Genomic DNA, 26,586 nt, shown 5'->3' with positions numbered 1-26,586 from the left:
TAATAACTATCATTCTTTGTGATCGTATAGAAAACCTTTACCCAGACAGAAGGTTTCCTCCCAGGAACATAGGAATCACAAACAAGAAAACATCCTCCATAATTTTACATTTCTTTGTATTCTTCTAAAACAATGTAAATTGTCTTAGAGTAAATATATGCATGCAGTTATCACACCATGTCTTTCAATCACTTCAAATCTCAACTTAGTTCTAGAGAAAGAGAACAACTTGTACATAACTGGCAGCATTTGGGGATGCTGTTAAAACAACATGAGTATGTAACTGCTTTTTTTAGGCTTCACTTACCAATCCTGAAATGCAATCACTCTTTGTTTAAAGCAACACCGCCTTCAAAGTTAGCTTTCATGCTGAACTATACAATGTTGTTAAAGACTTTACAAAAAAGTTCTTGAATGTTTATTCAAAGGGAAATTTTCCCCACTATTTTTAACACAGTTCCATGTCTTCATAAGTGATCTGGGTGATGGGATCAAGTATACCCTGATGAATTTTGCTGATGATGCTGAACTGAGTGGGGAGATGAATGCTTAGAAAAAGGGAGAGCCACGCTACAGAAAGACCTGGATAGACTGACAGAGTGGGCTAACAAGAACCTGAAGAAGTTCAACAACAAGTGTAAGGTTTTGCACTTGGGAAAACATCCAAGAGTGCAGCACAGGTTGGGATCTACTTTTCTGGAGAGCAGCTCTGTGGAAAGGAACCTTGGAGTCCTGGTGGACAGCAAGGTCTATACAAGTGAACAGTGGGCTGCTTCATATGTGTTTTATTTTAATAGTAGCTATTGCTAGACTGTACCATGATTTACCACGTTAAATATTTGTCCCAAGATACAAAATTAACCCATCAGAGATTTCCCAGATTTTGGGGGGATTTTTTTCCTGAAGGTCGGTTTTTTTCTGAGCAGGAAAAAAAGGCTTAGCAACTGAGAAAAAGAGAGGCCACTGAACAACTCTATATGGAAATCAATATTCTTGGGAGAAAAAAGTGAAGTATTTGCAGTTGAGTATCGCATCCCCTGTTAACTTGGGCTCCATCACCAGCATAGCAAAAATATTCTGTCTAATCCATTGCAGTCAAAGCTAGTTAGGCTCAATTTTGTCTCTCTCTCTGTTGATTCAAGGTACCTGCTAAATTCTGTCAAACACTTCCTCTGATCACCCCTATGATCTCTCCAACTTCACTTAATTGACTATAATATAGTTGTTGGACCTAATTACTTAGACATTCCATGACCAACCATTTTAATTTGTCATTCTACAAACCCTATTGCACCTCTCACTGGATCAGGTTTCTAACTATGTGGACAACATAAAAACACAAAATAGAAAAGGACAGAAATGCAAGGCAAAAATGGGACATGCATGAAGAATGGGTATTTAAATAGAGCCCCAAATCATGAATATGCATGACATGGAATAAGCAGCAAGAACAAAGATGGACAGAGACCTTCAGGAACAATAAACTAAAACAACAATCAAGTTTTCAGACAGTACAAGGCTTGTCATCTGAGCAACACTGATCAAAGTCTTGTCTCCACAGCCTCATGTCAAGTCTAAAAATTCAATTTCTTTTACTTAAGTATACATCAACTAAAGCACGTGTACTTAGCATGAATACTTCAAAGAATGAGCAAAGCTAGAGAAGCCTTCCAATCAGGAACCAGTCTCCTTAACAACTTCTGCTCAATACTAAGTTGTGCCCCAACACAACTTTCAGACATAGCAAATAAGACACATTCTAAAAGGCATCATGATAAAAGTTCAGATCAATATTTCCAGCATTCACTTAACATGAAACAACTAAGCCAACAGAACAAATCATAAAGTAAAAGAGAAGGGAAAGAGGAAATTACAAAAAAGAGTATGACTATAGATTTTGAGACAGTTACATGTTGATAAACATTAAACAACAAAGGAAATCAAGCAATGGAGAACTCAAAGAACTGCCAGTCATTGGAAGAGACCTTGAACATACTACAAAGGTAAGGTGCTGAGTCAGATGGAAGAAAAAAGTCATGGTACAAAAGTTGAAACTGCCACTAAATGACAGAAAAGGATACACTTGCTATGACAGTAATTCTATGAGACTAAATAATACAAAAGAATGTGATAGATGATAGGAGATATGACAACAAGGGGGCATGAGTATTGCAGGCAGGAGTACATCTTAATAATAAAACAAAACATTTTAAAATATTAACCAGTGCTTTGAATTATTAAAATAAAAACAGAAGAGTATTCTTGAGATAAAGTAATAACTATTCCCACATTCTAGAAAGCTCACAGATGAGACTGGAAAATCATAACAATTCAGGCTGGGAGTTAAAGCTAGAGGTCCACTCGCCCAGCCTACTGCTCCAAACAGGGGCAACTTTGATGATGGTTTAGGTTTTCCACTGTCCTATACGCTCAATTTCTCAAGATTTCTACGGATAGAGATATCCCATGTTCTCTCTGGGCAACCAGTTCCAGAGAATGATCACCCTCATGATTCAGTAAAAGGGAATTGTTTTTATCAGGAAAGTTTCCATTGCTGCAATGTGTTCACTGAGCACTTCTGGGAAAACTGGCTCCATTTCCACTGCATCTTCCCATTTCAGCATTGAGGAAAGCAATAGGAATTGTCTCAGTATTCTTCTATCAACTGAACAGATGCAGCTTTTTGAACCTGTTCTGATCTGTCATATGCTCCAGGCTGCCAATCACCTTGGCAATACTGCTGGACTCATACCAGTATGTCAATATTTCTATTGTATGGGGAACTCAAAACTGGCCTTGGTTCTAAGAACATTTTCTCTCAAATGCCAAATTGAGAGGAATAATTACTTTTCTCAACTTGCTGGCTACAGTCTTGCTACCATAAACAAATCAAGCAAAATCAACTAATTTCTACCAATGAGATGACATTAGCATGCAGCAGAATTTCTCTAAGCACTCTATTTATGGAGCACTGACTGAAGAATTACGTTAATCACTTCAATTATTTGTATCTAGCTTGCATGCCTGCTTCCTCTTTGCTTATCAATGAAACTGAAATTCAGTATTAATTCAAAGATAGAACTTTATCATGCTAACAGTAGCTCAAAGTACTCATGCTACTACAATTAATTTGCTCAGGGAATGGATGGAGTGCACCTCTGTGCAAATAACTGAATTATGAGTTCTTAAGTGTATGTAAGTACTCATAAGAAATTTCCTCATTAAGAAATTATCCAAACACAGTTTTTTAATGTACAATTACATCATTATTTACACAATAAATTAGACTATAAATCAAATTATTCTCAAATAAATTAATTTCTACAGAGTCTTTTCTGAAGTGCAGCTCTTTTCCTATTAATTCCTATCAATTTGAAATATTTCTGTGAGGGACAGAAATGCTGCTGCAGAAACCAGGCTGTTAGTTTCTAAGAACTAATTTCACTATGCTACAAGCACATTCTTTGGGCCAGTTTGTTTCCTGTGGAAAAGCACTTTATTATATGTGGTATGTTATCAGTAATTTAGGTCAAATTGTTTGACTAGCTACGCAGCAGTGATACCGTACTAACTTAGGAACATTTAGGAATATGTAATCCTCATAGAACGTATCTCTTGTGTAAACTAAGAATTATTATTTGTGGAAACAAGAAGTTGTCACTGTGGCTTGAGGAAGATGACGTTAAGAAGAGCAAACTGATTTAGACTGACTCTCTGGTCAGTCTGTCTTGTCAACCACAGCAGACAGACATGTGCAAAGAAGTTCAGCTAAGGCCATAGAAAGGAAGAGGGTAGACACCCTAAATGACCACCAGGGGGCCCCCACCATATATAATGAGCATGGGTGGAGGAGATTTACATTTGGAACAAATTTCATTACTACAAATACACTAATCACTTCTTAGAAAAATGATGATTCTGTACGAGATTTAAGCATATATTGTCTGAATTTTACTGGCTTTGGTACACTTAGGTGGAGAGATTCCCTACGTGTCTGGCACCAAAACAGAGAAATGCCTGCTTCCTAACACCACACTGGTCTTTGGGAGTTTTCCTGCTGTGTTCAGTAACAGTAGACCTATCATCAATAATAAACCAACCAAAAATCCTGGGCAAAGAGATATGTGTTGATTCACTTAACCTAACAGAACAACAGACACTAAGAGACCAGATTTACTTTTTAAAGCAGTATGAAGCATAAAAACATTTAACATAAAAAACCAACATAGAGGACTTTCACTTTACATTAATAATAATTTTTTCTAAATCCTGTTAGTTGGCATAAAGAAACTTTGTTTCAGTATACAAGCAGTCAGGCGAAGTAGTAGACGGCTTGGTCTTGATCCTCCTAACCTTAGCTGCCCTCTTTGTCCCTCCTTGCTGTTCATTTGACTTCACAGTGTTTTCAAATAACATGTATCAGAACTATTTTAATTCCATGGATTTTTAAAACGTGGTCAAAATGGGAAAATCCCAAAACTAGGACCCATGCCAAATTATCAATTACAGTAGCAACTACACACTAATGATTAGGTTCTGGAATATAATTATTGCTTGAAAACCAGTGTATTTAAATTATGCAGCATGAGTTCTAGTCACTGCAGGAAGGTAAGAATTAATTTATGGGTCAGTAACTATAAAGCATTTCAATACCCCATCAAAACAAACAGGAGAAAACTGACAGTACTGTGCTGGTAAACTGAGGTTATACTGGGTTAAACCCTATTTGATTATAGAAAACCATATTTGAAAATCCAAATGACTTGGGGTTTGGGGGATTTTTTTTTTTAATCAGCAAAAAAAATAGCAAGAGGAGATTTGGAAAGTTACCTACCATGTTTTCTACTCGGAGCTCAAAAGGCATAGGGTTGTACACCATCAGCTGAACTTCACACACATCTCCCTGGACCCACTGGAAGTCTACATGAAATAATTAGAGAATTAATGCAGGAATTACCTAATCATAGTGGTATTAAAAACTAGCATTGGCTGGGCTGCCAGAATGTATTATCTTGATGTTCTCTCCCTGTATAATCTTCACAGCCCAAGTCCTATTCGAGTACGCTGTGGGACACAAGCTGTAAGTGCCAGGCAAAGAAATGGGCTAAAGGACCAGCAAAATTCATTAATATTGTAACAGCGCTCCAAAGACCCAATACTACACTGGCAAAATTAACTGGGGCATCAGTTCAAAAAAGTACTTAAACACATTCTTAACATTAAGCACTTAAAGGTTTAGATACTTGGAGATGTACAAAGTATACATTGCCTTGGATATTTAAACCTCAGGAAGCAACCAGATAAGAAATAAACACAAGAAGGAGAAAACTACAAATAATGGAAACAAGTCTTCATTTACACACAGCTGATAATATGGGGTAACTAAATATTAGAAAGGAAACACCTGCTGACCACCTCAGTTTCTAATTTTCTTGGGAAAACAGTAAGCAGTACAGGAGATGCTGTTGGAGGGGAAATAACACTAGGATCTATAGGTACTGATTTTTTTCGAGGTTCACAAAATGGAGACTTAAGCAATAATAAATCAAGTAACTTGTGAAAATACTAGGGGGAAATAACAAACCCAGATCAGGTAATATGATGTGCTTTGGGTTTATAGCTCATTACAAGAGACAGTGGTTCAATTTTAGACACTTCACCCTCCCAGCTTTTAAATTTTGGGGGTTCTAAAGATTCAAGAACTTTATGGATGTGAGGTCAGCAGCAGAGATACGGGTTCTGAGAAACTGTTCAATCAAGATAGATTATTTTCTATCTTGTCACACACAAGACCCTGTCTACCTTCCAAATTTCTCACAGTTAACCACTGGCACCTCACATTTAAACTAAAAAGCACATGTGGCAAGATGCTCCACACAGGCTGAAGATCTGCATTCCAAATACACAAAAGATGGGTTAATTGTATCTGTTAAATAATCATGAGTATAAGATAATCTATAACATACATGGATTACTCGATAATTTTAAGATAGATTAATAATGCTTTTTACTAGGATATTAGGAAGTGCCCCACTAATTAATATTAAGACTGTAATTCACAGCTGAAGCCATCTATATTCTTAACTGTATATTCACAATTATCTGCTATCTGATTAATTTCACAAGCAATATTAGAGAAGCTCGAGGGAGATGCACTTAATGCAAATGTTTAACTCCAGTTAATGTTAGTGAAAATTAAAAACATACATTCACAGATATTAACAGGCTCTAGTATTACAAAACCTGAAAAGCAAAACTCTTGATTAGAGCAAAATGTTCAAAAGTACAATTGTGTGAGATGTTCTGTAACTTTCTATTTAATTGCTTTACTGTCCACAATGTCTTGTGCATTCCGCAGTCCCCAAAAGAATCAGTTACTCCTCTGAAGATGTATTTTGCTGTGCTCCAAAGATAAGTAAAGGATATGGGTATCTAAGTGATTTTCTTCTCTGTCTTGCCAGTCAGAGATAGGGGGTGCAGGCAGTAGTCAACACATCATGCAAATCAACAGACAGCTGGTGTCACTAGGGCTTTGGAGTCTTTTATCATGGGAAGTCCTTCCATGAATACATACTACTAGGGAATGGGAAGATCAAATCATCTAGAAAAGGAAGCAGAATCTTCCCTATCAGATTGGGTGACCTGCCACCCTTGCTCGAGACTGAGGAATTTGAGGTAGTATCCAAAGCTGTGACAAGTGGAAAGACCTGCACCTGAGATGATGCAACCAAAAAGAATCACTTGGCAAAGACAAGGGGTAATGGCTACAAGCTGCTACTGGGGAGATTTGGACTGGATAATGTAAAAATAATTTAACCAGAACATGGCTCACATATCTCCATGCAAGAAAAACAGTTCATTTGTTATTGTAGCTGTTTTTAATTAAATACATGTCATTAAATTCTCATTAGTTGGTAAGTTTCTTACATTTCACAGCCTCTTGCAAAGGAAGTATCTGATTTCATTTTGTATATTCTATTGTTTGCAAAACTTTGAATGAAACATGAGAGGCTTTTAAAAGTGAATACACTCTGTATGTACTTCAAAGGACAAATGCTTAGAAGGATCACAAACAGTTCAAACATCTCCTCAGGCTAAACAAAAGCCTCTAAGGAGAAACTGCCCTGCATGATAGATAGAACTGCTATGGTACATAGAGCACATAAACATACTCAAACTTAAATGTTTTGGAAAAAAATGCAGGTTCCTTTTGTAACCACCAAGGAACAAGAATTCTGTATGGCATAACTGATGGACAAGATCAGCAGTAACATATTAAGGTATTAATTACATCTGAAACGTGACAAGATATACCTAAGACATTAAGTGATTTTTTTTTTAAAACAAATTCTTCTAATAGATTATTTATTTTACAGGGAATTACAGACCTGTCAGCCTGACCTCAGTGCCAGGCAAGATCATGGAACAGGTCATCCTGAGTGCAATCACACAGCACTTAGAGGATGGCCAAGGGAACAGGCCCAGCCAGCATGGATTTACGAAGGGCAGGTCCTGACCGACCAACCTGATCTCCTTCTATGGTCAGGTGACCCGCCTGGTGGATGTGGGGAAGGCTGTGGGTGTACTCTACCTGGACTTCAGCAAGGCCCTTGATACCATCCCCCACAGCAAACTCCTGACCAAGCTGTCAGCCTGTGGCTTGGACAGCAGCATTTTGTTGGGTTAGGAACTGGCTGGAGGGCCGAGCCCAGAGAGTGGTGATGAATGGTGCCACATCCAGCTGGAGGCCAGTCATTAGTGGTGTCCCCCAGGGATCAGTGCTGGGCCCCATCCTGTTCAATATCATTACTGATGATCTGGACGAGGGGATTGAGTCCATCATCAGTAAATTTGCAGATGACACCAAGATGGGGGCAGGTGTTGATGTGCTAGAGGGTAAGAGAGCCCTGCAGAGGGACCTCGACAGGCTGGACAGATGGGCAGAGTACAACAGCATGAGATTTAACACATCCAAGTGCTGGGCTCTACACATTGGCCACAGCAACCCCATGCAGCACTACAGGCTGGGGTCAGAGTGGCAGGAGAGTGGCCAGGCAGAAAGGGACCTGGGGGTACCAGTCAATAGTAGGCTGAACATGAGCCTGCAGTGTGCCCAGGTTGCCAAGAAGGCCAATGGCATACTGGCCTATATCAGGAAAAGTGTGGCCAGCAGGAGCAGGGAGGTCATTGTGCCCCTGTACTCAGCACTGGTTAGGCCACACCTTGAGTCCTGTGTCCAGTTCTGGGCCCATCAGTTTAGGAAAGATGTTGAGTTGCTGGAACGTGTCCAGAGAAGGGCAACAAAGCTGGGGAGGAGTTTGAAGCGCAAGCCCTTTGAGGAGAGGCTGAGGGAGCTGGGGTTGCTTAGCCTGGAGAAGAGGAGGCTCAGGGGAGACCTTATTGCTCTCTACAACTACCTGAAGGGAGATCTCTCCTCCCAGGCAACCAGCACCAGAACAAGAGGACACAGTCTCAAGCTGCACCAGGGAAGGTCTAGGCTGGATGTCAGGAAGAAGTTCTTCACAGAAAGAGTGATTGGCCATTGGAATGTGCTTCCCAGGAAGGTGGTGGAGTCACCATCAGTGGAAGTGTTTAAGAAGAGACTGGATGAGCCACTTGGTGCCATGATTTAGTTGATTAGATGGTGTTGGGTGATAGGTTGGACTTGATGATCTCAAAGGTCTTTTACAACCTGTTTAATTCTATTCTATATTTGAAAGGGGCAGGGAGCAGGAGACAGAAAGTGAAGTTCTGAGGTAGAGGAGTACACATGCTTGTTCTACTCAGCAGTTCCCAACTTGTTCCTGAATTACCTATTTGAAGAACTAGTTGGAGCCACTACTGACAATGACCTGCCAAATGTTTTGTATTTTACAGTTCCAAGCAACAACACAGAAAACCTTACCTACCTTAAATACATTTCAAAGTACTGTTGTTTTGGGTGGGTTTTTTTTTGATGACTACACAATATTAAAACCAGTAATACAAGGAGCCAAATTAAGATAAACACCATGCTGCAATTTTGTATATTCAAGTTTTGACAACCAGTTCTGTTCCATAATCACAGGACTCTTTTCTGTGCTGACATTAATGCTTATGTTAAAAATTATCACCTATGTGATATGCACAAAAGCAATAAAAAGAACTACCAATATTTGTAACTGCATCCAGCCTTCAAACAAGCTTTTTAATCTCTTTCCAATGCACAATTACTGCACTGAAGAGCTTGATAATAAATGAAATAATCTTCTAGCAGATAATTACTAGTATTCCAAACATTGTTCATAGGGCGTTTTTCATTTTTGTTGAACTGTCTTGAAGAAAAACTGACTAATCAGACATTTAATCATAATGGGGCATCAACTAGAGGCATTTTTTTTTCTCCTGAGAGAAACTGAGAACAAATGTTAAAATCCCAATGGTCTAACAGTATCAACCAGAAATACATGTTAAAAAAAGTTCCATGGGTGATGAACTACCACGGTCCAGCTTCCTTCGGATTAGCATCTTTTGTCCAGGAAACTGCAGCCCATTCATCCAAATGTCTTCATGTTCAGGATGATAACCCTACCAGAAAAGGGGAAAGCCCAACAGTGTATTTGCCTCAGGGTACCACGCACTATAACCGGTTGAGCTGAACAGCTGTCTGCTGCTGAACAGAATGCGTCAGAACTAAATTTTCCTCTGTTGTTGGAGACGGAAACAAAAGTCATTTATATACTCTGAAAATCAGTTTCATCAGCTATGAGACTTTATTCCTCTCTTGAATTTGAAGCTGTCCCATGGAAAACACAGCTTTGCTCCTTCATAACTTTAGGCTAAAAAGCTACTTATTTCAGACCTAAGATGGCACCGGGCAGGTTTGCTTTCCTTGATTAGGAAAGATTTTCCAATGTAACAAAACCACAGAAAACACTGCAAAATATGCTTACCGATTTTCTTACTTCGTTCTTCCCCACGACTGTGTGCAATAATTGGAGAATATATGAAGGGGCTTTTGGTTGACACGTTCTGACCAAGCAAACTTTTCATTTTGTGGGGTCGGAGACTAGTTGGCAGGTTCAAGAGCTTCACAGATCTGTGAGTTAAAAAGAAATTTATAATTGTTGGCCTATTCTGTTTCATTTTATAACAGATGGTTAAAAATTAACTCATAAATACTAAATGGCACACTGCGAGCAGGTATTGATTAAAACACTTGAAATGGAAAACATGAAGTAAACAGCTGCAGTACAAGTAAACACCAGCCCAAGGAAACTGAAGGCATAGTTCAGAAAGTTCTCAGAAAACAAATAGCAGGTCAGTTATTTCAACTGCAGCTATTATTTTCCAAGTTAAGTGCAAAATGAACATTAGACACACTATAAAGCAACCAAATATTCAACTTAAACCCAGCTTTGTTCCAAACTAGAATGCAGTATGTAAAGCATGTAAATCAATGAAGTGCCAATAAAAACGAGTTTTACTTTATAGAAAGAAGTGCTTTGGCTTACTGTCATTTTTATAAAAATACTGCTGGATAATAATTTTTATCTTAATGCACAATGAGTGCTCCTCAACCATCAACATCATACACCTACACCCTCACAGGTCAAATGCTGAATACTAATTCCTTTGGGTGAAAAGCTTCAGTAACACACATTTTATAGCCCCTGGCTCAGCCCAGCTGAATTCAAATGAATGACAATTAGGAATCACAAGATCATTTCATTAGCTACCCAAAAGATCAAAATCCTGTACTTGGAAAAAGTTGTGTTAATTAAATACAACCTTGCTTAGAGGTGAAACAGAGCAAAGGAAAAAAACAGGACCTAGAAAATGTAAAGTAGTAAGAAAAGTATATAAGAAAAACTAAGAAGTGGTAAAATCAGAAAATAGATAATCTCTTCCTTAAGTTTTTCTTACAAACAAAGTAGTTTTAACTAGGGAGGTTGTGGATGACCCCTCCTGGAAGTGTTCAAGGCCAGGTTGGCTGGGGTCTTAAGTGACCTGGTCAGGTGTAGGGCATCCCTGTCCATGGCAGTGAGTTGGAACTGGATGATCATTAAGGTCCCTTCCAACCTAGGCCATTCTATGCTTCTGTAACAAGAATAGTGCATCTGTTAGACTAGGAAGACAATAAATTCTTTTACTTCCTTTATATTTAGATGCACCTAATATTTTGTTGGCTTATCAATACAAATCCATACAGCTTCTATAGAACTTTCAAAAGACAAGAAGGAGGAAGGTAGAGCAGAGCACAAACTGCATGGACTGTGTGATGTGTCTTTGTACATAGACACAAAAAGGAGCATGAATTGAGAAGAGGCCAGTGAAGGTGCCAGCTCAAAAAATGCAGCATCTGAAAAGGAATAGCTACAACAGACATCAGTGTTTGCCAAGTTCCAGGTTCCACAGGTGGAGACAGCATCCAACTCGGGGACTTTCAGTGTGATCAGGTACCTAACTTAAATCTCAGCTGCAATTACAAACTATTTTTCTTCAATTGTATTACAAACTCTTGAATGATGGTTTAAAAAAAAAAAAAACAACACCTCTCTCCTGAAACTAAAGGCCACAGAAAGTATTTTCTACTCAAAGGCTCTATTTTTGCCTAAGAACTTCTCAAAACAGTTTGACAATTTGACATTTTTCCATCTTATTGTGAACAACTTACGTAAACTGAGAAGACTGCACCCTTCCAGTATCCTTTAAAATTTGACAAGTACTGTGAAGAATTTGAAGACTGGATTTTGGAGTCTTACCTCACAATAGGCAATTTGGTGAACGGAACAGGAGGTAATTTCAAACCATCTGGAAGAGTGATGAATTCCATTGTACCAGGGCATTTTGCTGTGTAGCTTTCCAAGCTCTGCGTTACATCTTTCTTTTCTAGAAAAGAAATTTGATTAAAATAAAATTACAAACGACAATCACAAACTTGCATGCAATAAAAGTTGAAGATGAAGTTACAACCTAAAGGTCTGCTTTGGGTTTTGTATTTATATAAAACAACTCCAATGAAAAGCCAACTATTTTTTGTATACAATGCCTACAGTTATGCTCCAGAAGCCTTAACAGATGGATCAAATGTAACTTGATGATCTTAAGCAAGATAGTTTCCAGGACTTCTCAGAATTTTTCAAGTGCCAGCCTATGCTTACCTCTTGGTAATTTTTTCCACTGTCAAAATTAAAATTTCTGCAGTATTGCTAGTAAATCTACATATCCAACACAATTAGACTTTAGCATATACAGGTTGCTAATATTAGCACTGCTATGTGAACATTCAAACAACCACACAGGCCCAAAAGAACATCTTGGAGCCTAAAATGCACACATCAACCCACTCAGTTTGTAAGCTTCTAAGGCCTTGAGTGCATGGCTCTTTCAAAGCAAATAAACACTGACTGCAATTGCCTTCAACCAACAAATTGCCCTCCTTGTGTCTGTATTTAACTGGACTGGCTTTTGAGGCATTCTCACAATGAAATGTTCCCAAAACTACATTATTAGATAGACAAGACTGAGTATTGTCATAAAAAGTTCAGGCTATAGCATTCAGGCTATTTGCCATGTTCTGTAAGCAAGGGTACACAGTACGAGTAGGATCCACTGAGATGGAAAGCATCACAGCTACCAAGAATGAAGACAACACTACAGCATGCACTTGAAAGTGAAGGTCTGTCATTCTGAAGAACTGACATCCATGTCCTAGTGTGAAGCACTGTCATTTATTGTATTCAAAGCAAGCATGCTGCTACTTGCAAAATGAATTTGTTTATGAATTTTAGAGTTACATTTTTATTTCAGAGTAGAAGCTCAGCATACTTTCTGCAAAGACAAGGCTAAAACAAGGCATTTTTCTATGCTGATACTGTACAAAATGCAATCTAAAACATCCATTTCTTTTTACTTAACACTGCATCTCAGCTCAGATGCTAGACGTATTTACATCAACAGGATATATCAAGAAGCATTCATGATGCAAAAGAGCTCTTGCTCTTTTGCACAATAAAGTCACTTCTGAAACAAATGTTGGAGCCTTTTACCCTTGACTTGAGCACCTCTGCTGCCTGATCACTGTAGTATGAATGAATGATAACAAACTTCTCTACTTAGTCAAATTTGCAAAGCCTAATAACCGCCAAAAACCTCCTACAGACTACTGCTTTCAAACAGCTCTGAACTCTCCTCGCATCTGCCTGGCTGTCATCGTATTTTGACACGATCAGAAACAGCACAAGCCTCCTGGGACGATCTACTAAACTACTAAATCTCCTGACCTACAGTTTAGAAGACTGACTGTGACTGAAATGGTTATCACCAATACTTATTTTTTTCTTTGCAAAGGAAATAGAAAACAGCTACTACTCTTGGAGGTCTTCACCTAGCTAATGTCTTCATGCTTGTCTATGTCAGCAGAAGAGGAGCTGCCTCTCAATCCTTTAACCTGTGAATTCACCTCATCGGCTTTAAAATCCTGGACTGCAGCTGGAAATGCTACTAGATCCTTCTGTGTAGCTATGACACAGATGCATTTAGTGAATGAGAAATGGTGAGCGATTTTCTTATATGAAATAACTCATTTTTTGATAAAACTGTTTTGTTTTGTTCCTTTCCAGACAGGGATCATAAAATGGCTGCAGCCAAAGAAAAGTGAACAACACCACAGTCAGTATTGCTGCTGGGGCACAGACTTCTCCATTTGCTCAGTATAGCCTCATAGTGCAATTCTCCTATTTCATACCAAGCTGTTTTCATTACCCTCTTGGTTTTTGGGTTTGTGGTTTTTTTTTGTTTGGTTGGTTTTTTTTGCTTTGCTGCTTCTGACAACTGACAATTTTGCAAGTCCACCAACATTCCTGCTAATTTTTTGCTTAATTACTTTACACAGAACCATGAACATTGGTTTTGTCCCAAAGCTGCTTCAAACCTTCCTCTGATACAAGAACAGAAAAATCTGAAAGCTTCACTTGCACAGTTACAAACCACTTGTGACCAAAAGCTACTAAATGTGGAAAATGAAAAATCTTTCTGCTAGTTTCACAGTCCTCATACTGCATTGACAGCTTTAGTCCCAATATGTAGGAGTTAACTATAATGCAGGTTCTTAGTGTGTGTGCTACCTCTAATGCTAGCCAGGAGTATGTTTCAGCGGGCTTTGAGATGTGCCGATGTTGCATACAGGTTGACAGCTATAATAAGGGACACAGGCTCAGACTGCACCAGGGGAGGTTTAGGTTGGATGTTAGGAAGAAGTTCCATACAGAGAGAGTGATTGCCCATTGGAATGGGCTGCCCAGGGAGGTGGTGGAGTCACCGTCATTGGAGGGGTTCAGGAGGAGACTTGATGGGGTGCTTGGTGCCATGGTTTAGTTGTTTGGGTAGGTTGGATTGGTTGATGGGTTGGACGCGATGATCTTGAAGGTCTCTTCCAACCTGGTCTGGTCTATTCTATTCTATTCTAAAAATAATGTGACGCAGTATTTTACAACAATGAAGCCACTGAAAAATCAGACCACAACAGGAAAGGCGGTCAATTACAGACTAAGATGTTTAGGCACTTCAGAAAACATAATTTAACAGTATCACACAGCTTTTCATGCCCTGGGAGATAATGGAGAAAGTTAGGAACAATTGCTCTAAGTCTGTTTTAGCTATCTGAAGAATTTTGAAATATCTGTAGTCAGTACCCGTTAAAAACTAAGTCAAACATTAAAAATACATTCAATCCCTGGCAAACAACTGATTCATCTTACTTTGACCAAGTCATTGCAAACCTTGCAGAACAACCTGCAGCAAGGGAGAATGAAGAAAGGGACCACTTTATGTCTGACTTGCCAATTACACCAGAAAACAACTGGATGTGTTTCCTTACGCAACTTGCTACAAAATTGAAAAAGGAAGTCTGACAACAAATAGCCTTCTATTTTCCCCCGGTGATTAGCACAAAAATTAACATTTTGACATAAAAAACCCAAACCAACAAATTAACAAAACAAACAAAAAACCCCACAAATAAACCAAAAACTAAACACAACCACTAGTACCCAGGATTCATTATGCTGGATGAACTTTTCCTTCCCCCTTGAAAACAGCAAGTAATACTCAGAAAGAAGTCCAAGATCTCCAGGGCATCCTGCCCTGAGAAGTGGCAGCCAGATAGCCCATCCAGCTCTCTCAGGAAGAGTCAAACAGCTCCTTAATAATCACTATCATAGTATCAGCCAGGGTTGGAAGGGACCACAAGGATCATCTAGTTCCAACTCCCCTGCCAGGGGCAGGGACACCCCACACTAGATCAGGCTGGCCAGAGCCTCGTCCAGCCTGGGCTTAAACACCTCCAGGGATGGGGCCTCAACCACCTCCCTGGACAACCCATTCCAGGGCTTCACCACTCTCACGGTGAAGAACTTCCTCCTCACATCTAGCCTGAATCTCCCCACCTTCAGCTTCATTCCATTCTCCCTAGTTCTATCACTACCTGAGATCCTGAGAAGTCCCTCCCCAGCCCTCCTGTAGGACACCTTCAGATACTGGAAGACCACAATGAGGTCACCTCAGAGCCTTCTTTCTCCAGACTGAACAGCCCCAACTCCTTCAGTCTGCCCTCATAGGAGAGGTGCTCCAGCCCTCTGATCATCCTCGCGGCCCTTCTCTGGACACGTTCCAGCACCTCCACATCCCTCTTGTAATAGGGGCTCCAGAACTGGATGCAGTACTCCAGGTGGGGTCTCACCAGAGCTGAGTAGAGGGGGAGAATCACCTCCCTTGACCTGCTGGCCACACTTCTCCTGATGCAGCCCAGGATCTGATTGGCTTTGAGGGTTGCAAGTGCACACTGAGAGCTCATGTTGAGCTTCTCATCCACCAGCACCCCCAAGTCTCTCTCCTCAGGGCTGCTTTCCAGCCAGTCACTGCCCAGCCTCTATTTGTGCCACTAGTAACACACAACAAGATAAAAAAGCAAGTTTGACAACAGAGAAAGAAAAAAAAAAAAAAAAAAAAAAGATAAAAACCAAGAAAATTGCTTGGTAAGCCCTCTTTCAACTAGGGAAGAAAAAAAAAAAGTGTCTCCTGCCAGGGAGATCTTCAGCATCACCCTGCCATCAAGATGTTGTGTATTCTTTAATCTAAATGAGACTTTCATAAAGGTCATAAAATACATTAAGACCCTCACCTAAACTGAAGTAGAAACTGAGCATTCATAGACAGTAACTACCACAAACTTTTTAGCTTGAAGTCAATCATTACATTACAGCATGCATGCAAAGGCGTTCATGACCTTTCAGGTAGTCCCCCAACTACAGTTTCAGACAGATGCAGATGGCTAACAGCAAGCCATCTATTTGTATATCCAGTACACCACTCTTCGCTACTACAAGCAAGCTAATGCCATAAGTGAAGTGCCTGACCAAGGCTTGTATGATCAATCCACTAATTCAGTATTTCAGCTGTTTAATTCAGCTAAACAGAGCAAGTCTCTTCTAATTTGCAGGCAGGCATCACCTGTTTTTTCATTGCATTAAGTCTGATGGGTATTAGATGATAGCATTTTCCACAGCTTTAGTAAACAAACAGCATCTCTAATACTTTTCTGAAAATTACATGGAGCATGTAAAGACAACTTCAAACTGCTCAGAGATCTGATACTTGAACAAATTGCCTTGAAAGCAACACAAGGAACGATAGTGCTTCAGTCTAATACTCTCTACTGCAATAAACATCAGCACTTACCTATGATAACATATACCACATTTATTATATATAGATATTACACTGCCCTAAACAGCTACATTTCAGGCTCCTACCTATATTCATCAGGTCATCAGCTAGACAGAAAGCATGTGCAAGCCCATGGAAGACAAAATGACCAAAGCAAGCGAGAATGAGTGGTCTTTTTTTCTTTGCCTTCTCAGGGCACAGTTAAAGTCTACCTTTTCTATGCACAAACAACTGTCATGAAACTGACACAAAATTAACATCTCTGATCTGTTCTCCACACCCTGTTCTGTCAGAACTCAAAAGCTATTCTTACAGGAAAGACCTGAAAGGCATCAGCAGACACCATGCTATATGATCCCTCTTTTCTTTGAGAAATCAAGCAAGATAGATCTCTAAATAAATGCAGTGGAGAGTAAAATTTCCATGTCATACTGTGAATTTTAATGCAGAGCAGGACAATAAGAAAATAATTAATCTATGCTACTCACAATGCTACACTCACTGTCATGAATAGATCACCATGAACAATATCCAAGAAACTGGCTTCACCCATAGAAGGAAGAGAAAAGAGCAGAAGGATTCAGCTCTTTGTTGTGTAACAGCTCATCTTCAAAAAACAATCAGCCTTATCTCTAACTTGGCAGGCTGGGGGAAAGAGGAAGAAGGTAATCTTTTCAATGTAGACAAAAAGAAGAGTTATGTGCGTGTCAGAAAAATGTTTTCTGCTTTTAAGATGACCAGCACAGAGAGAATGGGGGGTGAATGAGTAAACACACTGTGATATTCTCCTACAAGACTTTTAGTAATTCTCTAAAATGTGTACAGCTTAACTCACAACCACTTTAAAAGTCACAGCCAGCACAAAAAAGATTTTTTAGCTAAAAGCCCATGAAAAAATTGTCATAGCTGAACTCCCAAATTCAGAAACATGCCACTAAAATGTCAGTATCTAGCTCTCCACCATATCCGAGAACCTCAGACGCCTGTAGGTAGTCTGAAGACTACAAAATCCTGACTTGTACATACAAAATCAATGTGTAAACTGCTGAGCAATACTAATCATTTTTTCAAGATAACAAATACTAGAAGACCTACCTGAACTTGAAGTGGAGAAAATTAAGAACAGACAACTTCAGTAATGACACAAAAAGTAGAACTTCTGCAGAGCTGCTTCTGAGCAAAGTAGGCTTTGCAAACTTTACAGATGCAATGGCGTAACTGTTAAATACATCTGATTTTGTATTTTGAGTGAAAGATGCAGACAGACAGATGGCAAGGCAGACACACTAATTTCTGTAGGACACTTTTCCCAATATACTCTTAAACAAAGTCAAAGGAACTTGGCCAGAGAGTATCATGATCCAAGGTTTCATTGTCTCCACTAGCAATACAAGGAGAAGAGACTTCTGCTTGAGAAAAGGACAGTTTAACTGTTTAGAAAAATTAGAGAACAGTCTGAAAACATGTCACTTCTCTTTACTAATAAACAGCTTCATTTCCCCATCATTTTGAAAAACAACACATCTCCTCAGTATCACTCCTAGACCTCACTCTTACCCCTCACTCTTACCTTCTCAATACATCCAATAACACTCAATAGACATCATATGGGGTGTTCCCCAAAGTACATGGGTGATCCTCTTTTAAACATGAATAATTATCCAAGTTTAATTATCCATCCATTCTTTTTACATAGAAAGTGCTAAAAAGCAGTCTTTATTCCACTGCCTTGACTTGGATTTAAGCTAAAAAGAGCACTATTGAAACCATTAAATGTCATTTTAAGAAAGTATTTGAAGTAATACAGCACCTCCTAGAACAGCTTCCTTCAGTACAAAAATATTAGCTCTTCAAAATGCAGCACAAATTCCTCATGTTATATATTGCCAGTTCAACTATTTCTTCCCCAAAGTAATCTTTTCATTTGGAACAAAAATTTTGCAACTTGTCTTCATGGGAAAATTTTTACCTCTTCCCTCAATTAATCAAATAAGGCTTCTCAAAAAACATCAGAGGTAACTATACGAAACAAGCCCAAAAGAGTTTTCCCCTGCCACTACTACTTTGATTTATTTTTTAATAGGTTTTTATAAAAGCAAAAAAGTGTTGCAGATAACTCCCAGGAACAAGAACACTTAACAGTGCTTAAGTTTTATAGTACACAACTGAAAAAAAAATACAGAGCTAGATTGAAAGCAGCAAAATTCACAGTACTGTGGTGAATTAGAATAATTAAGTGGTTTCTCAGAAGCTTCCTCCTACTTCACGTTCCATCCCCAGAATTAGTTATTACAGTGCACCAGAAAGAATTTACATTCTAGCTGCCATTAGTATACTCATTCTTACACCATATTGGGCCACTGTTACACACTGACTCCATGCAACATGGCAAGTCCATTCAATCACAATTTTTTAATATATATACACAGATAAGGCACTACGCTGAAGTTGTAAAAGGATTCCCATTGATGGCTAAGAACCCAGCAGGCTGCTGTAAAGATACTCTGGAGATTATATTGAAGATTTCCGTTTCCATCCTGAAACCAGTTAATTCTAATATGTTGGTCTTAATAAAGAACAACAAAACTAGCTCCCTTTTGAAACATTACCTGTCAGGCAAAAACACCTTGCAGGTATTTTGCCAACTTAAATATAATGCATTACACACAGTTCAGGGGATCCCTTGTGATAGCATAAGCAGACCTTCTACAAGAAGGTTTCCAACACAGGATCTCTTCGTTTATACTATCAAGAAATAATATTACATTCAAGTCTATTCTACAAACTCTTCTAAATAACTCTGGATCACCAAAAATTGATATTGCCATTGTTGCCAGCTTCCTAACAGCTTACAACTGTTTTGAAAAGCAAAAGCCACATGACTAAATCTCTTTCCTCAAGACCACGACCTCGTTCACATCATTTCTCTCAGTCTCTTCTAATCATTAATCAATGTACCTATTTTATTATTTTATTTTAACTTCAGGAACACTACATTAACATCATTCATTGGAAAGAAGCCAAACTTCCAAGTTTGTCTAACTCCTTCCCATTAGATCACAACAGTCCATAGGCAGTATCCTGTAATTTATCCAGCATGGATACTAAATTCATAGGATTCCACAAAGAATTTAAAGAATAGAATAGAATAGAACCGAACCGAACCAGGTTGGAAGAGACCTTCAAGATAATCACATCCAATTCACATTTTAACTTTTATGTACCTCCTCCTTTTAAAATTTAACATTACTGTCATTCAGATTTATTTATCCACTATTTTATTTCTCCTACTCATAATCTTGTTTCCCAAGACCTAAGTATGAAGAACAAGGAGGAAAAAGAGGAACACTATGGAAATAGGCAGGAGGAGCAGCAAATAGAGGGGAGTGATGGTGAGCAAACAGCTCAAACTAAAATGAGCTGAAGCTCTCAAGAACCCTTTGCTACAACAGCCTGAACAATTTAAAAATGAGAAAGTAACAGCAAGACATAAACAAGAGAACAGGATATGGCCAGGTGAACACAGGGTAACAAGTTAGTCCTGCAGTCCCTCAAAACAAGAGGTGCTTTTAATTTTTTCTATACCCTAGCCTAGCAGCAATTATTTATAGGTTTATAGGTGTGGGGAACTATAATTCACCAAGAACCCATGAAGCTTGATCTCATTTTCCCAGTTGTTTTGGCAGAAATTAAACACTGTTTTAAGTAAAGCTCTTCAGAAACTGAGTCTGGTCTTTACTGCTGCCAATAGAGGCTTGGCAGAAGAGTTACACTTAAGGGCACTTACACATTCACTTTTGGTCTAGCTGCCAGTTTTTATGAGCCTAGTTTAATATTCTCTCTCATATTCTATATTTCTACATAGCAATTTGAAATTTAAATATCACCAAGTGAATGCATATGCAATCTGTTCTATAAATAAGAATGCAAAATACTGCATAGTTTCCTCTTTCAAGCTGTGAGATAGAAAAGCATATTTTAAGAGTTGTCAGACACCACATCTGACATCATCAAATGAGGTCCAGGCGTAGCCATAATTTCTGAAGATAACCAAGGTTTAGGGATTTTTTTTCCTTACATCAAGCTCATCACTTCTTTGCAAAAGGCACAGATCTCATGCTGGCAACTGACATGTCAGCCATCACCTGAGCACAGCAGTATTGAAAGGATGAAGAGGTTCTGAAAGTGATTTCAAATTACAAGCATGCAGTCCCTGGTCCTCCAACTCCAGGCTGCCGAGGCACCAAAGCAGTCTGCCCAGCCAGCACTGACGAGTCCAGCACAGGACATTTAGACTACTAGGGATACTTGTGAAAAGTCAAGCTTTGAAAGGAACAAACCACTTTTTCCAACTTAAAACTGTTTTTATCATACCACTGTCCAAGTGCAGTTGCTGTCTGAGATAAACCATAAAACCAACTACTGACCAAGTAAAGAACCCAGCCTCTCCATGGTATTTCCTGTGCAATGCCTATACGGAAATACGTAAAGTAGGAAAATCAAAATTCACACACAGAAATCCCTTCTAATGGAGACTGATTAACTCTGTTTATATGGTTTGATTCTAAAGATAAAATATCCAGCTATGACAAGAAAACCTCCTGAGTCCTTCATCTGTCTTCTGGTTGAAGAAAAAGTGTCATAACAAGTCTTCTATTCCAGATTTCACATTTTTCAGCAGCACCAATAACCATGCTAAGGATAATAAGTATCCACTCTGCAGAGGGCATGCCTCTGTCACAGGGGTATTTGTAATGAAGCTCAGGCTATCATTTTTAGTTTGCTGAGGTTAATATAAATCTCTTCATGGCATCAGTAGAAATACAAATAAGCTAAAATTGTTCAAAATCTTCTACTCAGTGAGCAAAGAAGCCTGATAACCAGATAGCAAAACTAGAACAAGTGCATCTTATTTGCCAAGCTACCAGATATTGTGTGGTCATGGCTGTGAAACGTAGCCTATTTATTTTCAGTTACTGCTGCTGCTGCTGAACAAAAGACAAATTTCATCACAGAAAGATTATGAATTACATGGCATCCCCTGTTCTTTATCCTTCAGGTATCAAAAGCTAAATGTGTGCATGTATATATATATGTATGAGTGGTCACATGGCTATTCTTCAGATTGTTGACCAACACAGTTCTCTTTCCCAAAGATATTGTTCATGTTAATCTAGGGAATGGTCAGAGCAGCAGAATAGATGTTCTGAGATACCAAAGGCTATGCTAATGCTGTAATAGTATCTATGCTGACAACCCAGTTGGCTAGAGAAGCACCTAAATGCTCCCAAGACATCTTGGACAATTGGGTAGGCAGCATCCAAAAAAATGAAAAAACACGATGGAGACAATTAAAAAGATGGAACATTGCCATTTGTCTTGTTACCTTCACCAGCTGACTACCAACAGGTAGAAACAGTGTCAAAAGGCCAATGTACATCATCGCTTTACCTTCTGCAATCTCAAACCCCTGACAAATTGCTTTGGGAACCAACCTCTGTCCTAAAGTCTGGTAACAGTGAATGCAGCTGGAACCAGCAGTGGTTTCCAATGACAGGATGGCATCCTAGGATGTTTCAGGAAGTACTTCTAGATACTGTTTTCTCTCCATTACCTACTGTCACTTTCCTCGAATAAAGACATTCAGAACATTGGTCAACAGATGAAAAATTACTTCTGCATGTTTAATGCAAGGCAGAATTACCAAAGAGTCAGTAATTTAATGAAGTACACAACAGTAGTACAGTAGAAATTTCAGATGCAAAGCTTTACATCTGAGAAGAACTTAAGTGCAATAACAATCACAGGACAGAAAGATCTTACTGGCAGGGGCATACTGAGCCGCACAGAATCACAGAATGTTGGGGACTGGAAGAGACCTCTAGAGATCACTAAGTCCAACCTCCCTGCCACAGCAAGATCACCTTGGGCAGATTGCACCAGAAAGCATCCAGATGGGTCTTGAAAGTCTCCAGAGAAGACTTTCACAACCTCTCTGGGCAGCCTATTCCAGTGCTCCATCACCCTCATTGTAAAGAAGTGTCGTCCTTTGTTGAGGTGGAACCTCCTGTATTCTAGCTTGTACCTCTTTTTCTTTGTTCTATTGTTGTGCACCACCAAAAAGAGTCTAGCACCTTAATCTTGACATCCATCCTTACATATTTATAGACATTGATAAGATTCCCCCTCAACCTTCTCTTCTCAAGACTAAGCAGCCCCAGTTCTCTCAGTCTTTCTTCATGGGAGAGATGTTCAAGTCCCCCAGTCATCCTCATAGCTCTCTGTTGAACTCTCTCCAGCATGGAAAAGTACTGTGCCTCCCAAATAATAAAACAGACTAACTTCCAGGATTTTAGTGAGCTGAACAAAGCCACACACACACACAAAAAAAAGGCATTCCATTTCATCCCATACCATGAATAGTGAGAAAAGGTAACCTCAGTGAGATTCCTTCCACCAAAAGAACTACAAATTTAAGGTCATTTTCTGTGCAAATGGCCACTTGCACAACATCATACAATAGCAACTTCAGAATCAATAGAAAGAACTTAAAAGTCAGAAATACATTTCTGGCACTGTCAGCCACACTCTATCTAGTTTGGAACACCACTGAGCAACATGCTATCAATAAAAGACTTCAATCACAAAAGTATGTTCTATTTTGGGTGTCTTTGGGAGAGAACAATAAAAAGATTCAGCTACTTTTCAAAAACACTGGAGAAGATTCAGTTTGAGTTTTCAAAGGCACAGTTATCATAGGTCTTATGAAACTGGAAGATTTACTTGGACATACAATGTCTGAAGAAAAGAAACACATAAGTTGCTCCTCCTTAGGATTTCAAACCTTTTTAGGATTAGGGATTAGTGCTATCATATGTAGACATGTCACAGCAGAAGAGCTTAAAACCTTGTCCTCAGCCAATTTCCCATACCAAAAATCAACAGACATTCCTTAAAAGTCCTGAAAATCCAAACACCTTTTGACATCAAGTAAGATCTACAGACAGAAAGATAGTTAATTCCAGTTTCTCAGTTCCTCTCAGCTCCTTTCCTTCCTTCACTACTGATTTGAGCCACTGGCAGGCAAAGACCTAAAGCTCACCAATGTTACACAAGAGAGACATTTGGTCACAACTAAAGAAGAAAAGAAAAAAACCCTACACCATTTTGCTCCCATCCTCTTCATCATAAATAAGGCAATAATGTAAAGAAAAGTGAGTGATGAACAAACCTCTTAAATATTTTCCTTGAGAAACAGAATACAAACAGTTGTCACTTGTACATCTCCAAGAGATTTTGTCCTCTACAAAAGGGTCCTCACACCCACAGCATCCACATTCATTCCATTGTCATCCACTCATAAATTTAATAAATCCCAGTGAAATTTATTACTGAACTTAAAAGATTTTTTTTTAAGAAACCACAGAAGCTTATAGAAAGAAACCTACTGTCCTAGCCTACTGTTCAATTCAATTTCATCATGTTCAGCTTCTAAAAGTTCATTGTCTCAAATACTACTCCCTGAAGATGAATTCTGTATCCACACTATGAATGTTTTATCAGGAAACATATTTCATAAAAATCTCATGGTAGATTCAGCCTGAACTACTGTACACTCTTCTTTTCTGAATTTACTTTTCAACCTCAGCTCCTCTCAGTCTCTTCATTAATAGCACTTAATAGCTGCTAGCATTTTTAAGTAATACTTCTTTCCTTAATCCACACATAAATTGAGTCCTATGATGATATTCTTAATATCTGCAGAGCATTAGAATGGACACAGTCAATCTACAGATGGAAAACATTACAGTTCAAAGGAGGGACTTTATAGCTGCCTCCTAACACCTGAAGGGTGGCCTTGAGCAACCAAGTCTAGTTGAGTGGCATCCCGGCCCATGGCAGGGAGGTTGGAGTAGATGATCTAAATTTAAAGGTCCCTGCTAATCTAAGCCATTCCATGATTCTAGATGCTACCCATGAAGGTCAGAACATTAATAACATTTAAAGCTAGTAACACTGTATTGATTACCGTTGACAAGTCACTTCATGTATACACAGAATTCCTTCATTTCTGTGCAATCCATTTCTCCTCAAATTAAGTACATTTCAAGTAAAAACATATTATTTGACTGTAGGACAGAAGAAAGTGCAAGTACCTCTTTCTTTTAAAAATCATACCTTGATCAGATAGAAAATCCAGCATGGTCTGGAGAAGGAAAGACAGATGCCTGACACACAGAGCAGGGTTGCCCATTCTTCTGGAAGCATACACAAGCTCATGAAGCAAGCGCATCTGTACTGCAGCCCATCCTCTATGAGTTCCTATAAAGAAAGCAGTCATTTCATACTTTCCTATATCTAGAAGTTGTCAGTTAAATCTAAATTGATTTTGGTATTCTTTAGACATTAAGCAATTATTTAATGGCAGGTGGAATCTGATTCAGGAGCCGGATTCTAGAACTGGATTCAGGAACTTGTGGATTGAGATCAAAGGCAGGACAGAGAGACTCCTCCTTAGATGCCAGCCATTGAAGAAGGAAGTTCTATCCTCAGGATCTCTCAGCTTGATCCCCAATATTTGAAATGGCATGCCAGATTGGTGAGTTTAGGGTCACTTATATATAGCTTTAGATAATGGTAAAACTGCTGAAGTACAGCTTACCTAAAGAAGGGCAGGAAGTAACTTGCAGTAAGTGAGTACAATATTTAACAGCTACAAGAACTGGTATGTGTTTTGATGTTTTGATTGTCTGCCATTCCTTGTTTTTTTAACAAATGCAATGAAATAATAATTCAAATTATTTATAGCATCTAAAGAGACAAGTTTTACAGATAACATCACTCTGATCTGATCTGTTGAAAAATGTGACATATTTGATCCTACAGATGCAGATACAACTACGTTATATGCATGTATGTGTGTCCATATTAAAAAAATACATTAAAAAAAAAATCATTCTTTTGTTTATGATCAAAAAGTAACAAATGTCAAAAGAAATGCAATTTCTGATGCACAGGTTGAAAGTACTTAGGTTGAAAATACTCAAAATGGGACCCTTTTTGGACCGAGAAGTGCATGATCAAAACCAAAATCATTTTGGAAAAGAAGCAGAAAGGAAGCTCTCAAACAAAAAGCAACTGTTTACTGTAAACAGAGAGAAACACACAAGCACATTGAGCAATGGCTCACAGAAGTTTAAAATTATTGAAAGACACCCTCAGAAGAAGGAAGGCACAATATTAAAGAACTACTCTATTTGCCACAATTAGTTTCAGACAGCTAAGTTACTTTGGTTTGAATTGAGTTATACAAAGTCAGTTGATGCTAATCTGTACTTTCCTGAAGACACTTTACCTTTGCTGAAATCCTTGGGATCCAAGGATAAGCTATAGCCAGGAAGAGTTTCCAACAGCAGTTTGTAGCAGGCCCTCCATCCAGGTTCTGGGATGCTGGGTGCAGCACACTGCATCGCTGCTATACGCTTGAAGAAAGCAGACTTGCGATGAAAACCAATACGTTCATAGAGCTCTGAGAGGATGCTGTAACGCTGGATCTTTTCTTCTTCTGAAAGCTGAAATTGGAAGGGAAAGGAGAAAAGGATTGCTTTTAATCAAAATTTTAGAGTGTGTATCTCAGGCTTAAAAAAAAACCAACAACTAAGAGGAGGAAAAAATCTGTGGTAGACATATCTCCAACACTACAGAAGGCCAGTGAGTTTGCATATAGCCAGTCATGACAGCTTCTACTGCCAGGAAAACATAAGCTTGCTTCAAGTTCAACAGCTAACAAAAGCAGCAAAGAAAGAAGGGTTTTAGCAGCTTTGTCAGTGCACTAGCAAGTAAATAGTCAAAACAGTCAGTAATGGCTAAACAGCTCCA

The 26,586-nt window shown here is 38.8% G+C and overlaps 1 protein-coding gene across 3 annotated transcripts in view; it reads right to left on the bottom strand.

The window, feature by feature from the left end:
- TRAPPC9 (trafficking protein particle complex subunit 9) overlaps window positions 1-26,586 on the bottom strand; it is a 441,084-nt gene that overhangs the window by 390,652 nt on the left and 23,846 nt on the right. For all 3 annotated transcript variants that reach the window (XM_068155470.1, XM_068155472.1, XM_068155471.1), the window contains 5 exons: window positions 26,063-26,279; window positions 24,886-25,029; window positions 11,745-11,871; window positions 9,933-10,078; window positions 4,835-4,920 (listed from right to left, as the gene is read on the bottom strand). In XM_068155470.1, coding sequence (XP_068011571.1) covers window positions 4,835-4,920; window positions 9,933-10,078; window positions 11,745-11,871; window positions 24,886-25,029; window positions 26,063-26,279 — 720 coding nt within the window. The remainder of the gene's footprint in view (window positions 1-4,834; window positions 4,921-9,932; window positions 10,079-11,744; window positions 11,872-24,885; window positions 25,030-26,062; window positions 26,280-26,586) is intronic.

The sequence above is a fragment of the Melanerpes formicivorus genome, unplaced genomic scaffold, assembly GCF_026170545.1.
Source record: "Melanerpes formicivorus ecotype bairdi unplaced genomic scaffold, bMelFor1.0.p_v2 SCAF_32, whole genome shotgun sequence".
NCBI lineage: Eukaryota > Metazoa > Chordata > Aves > Piciformes > Picidae > Melanerpes > Melanerpes formicivorus.
Note: the sequence above shows the minus strand (reverse complement) of the source record. Positions and strands in the feature narration are given on the sequence as shown.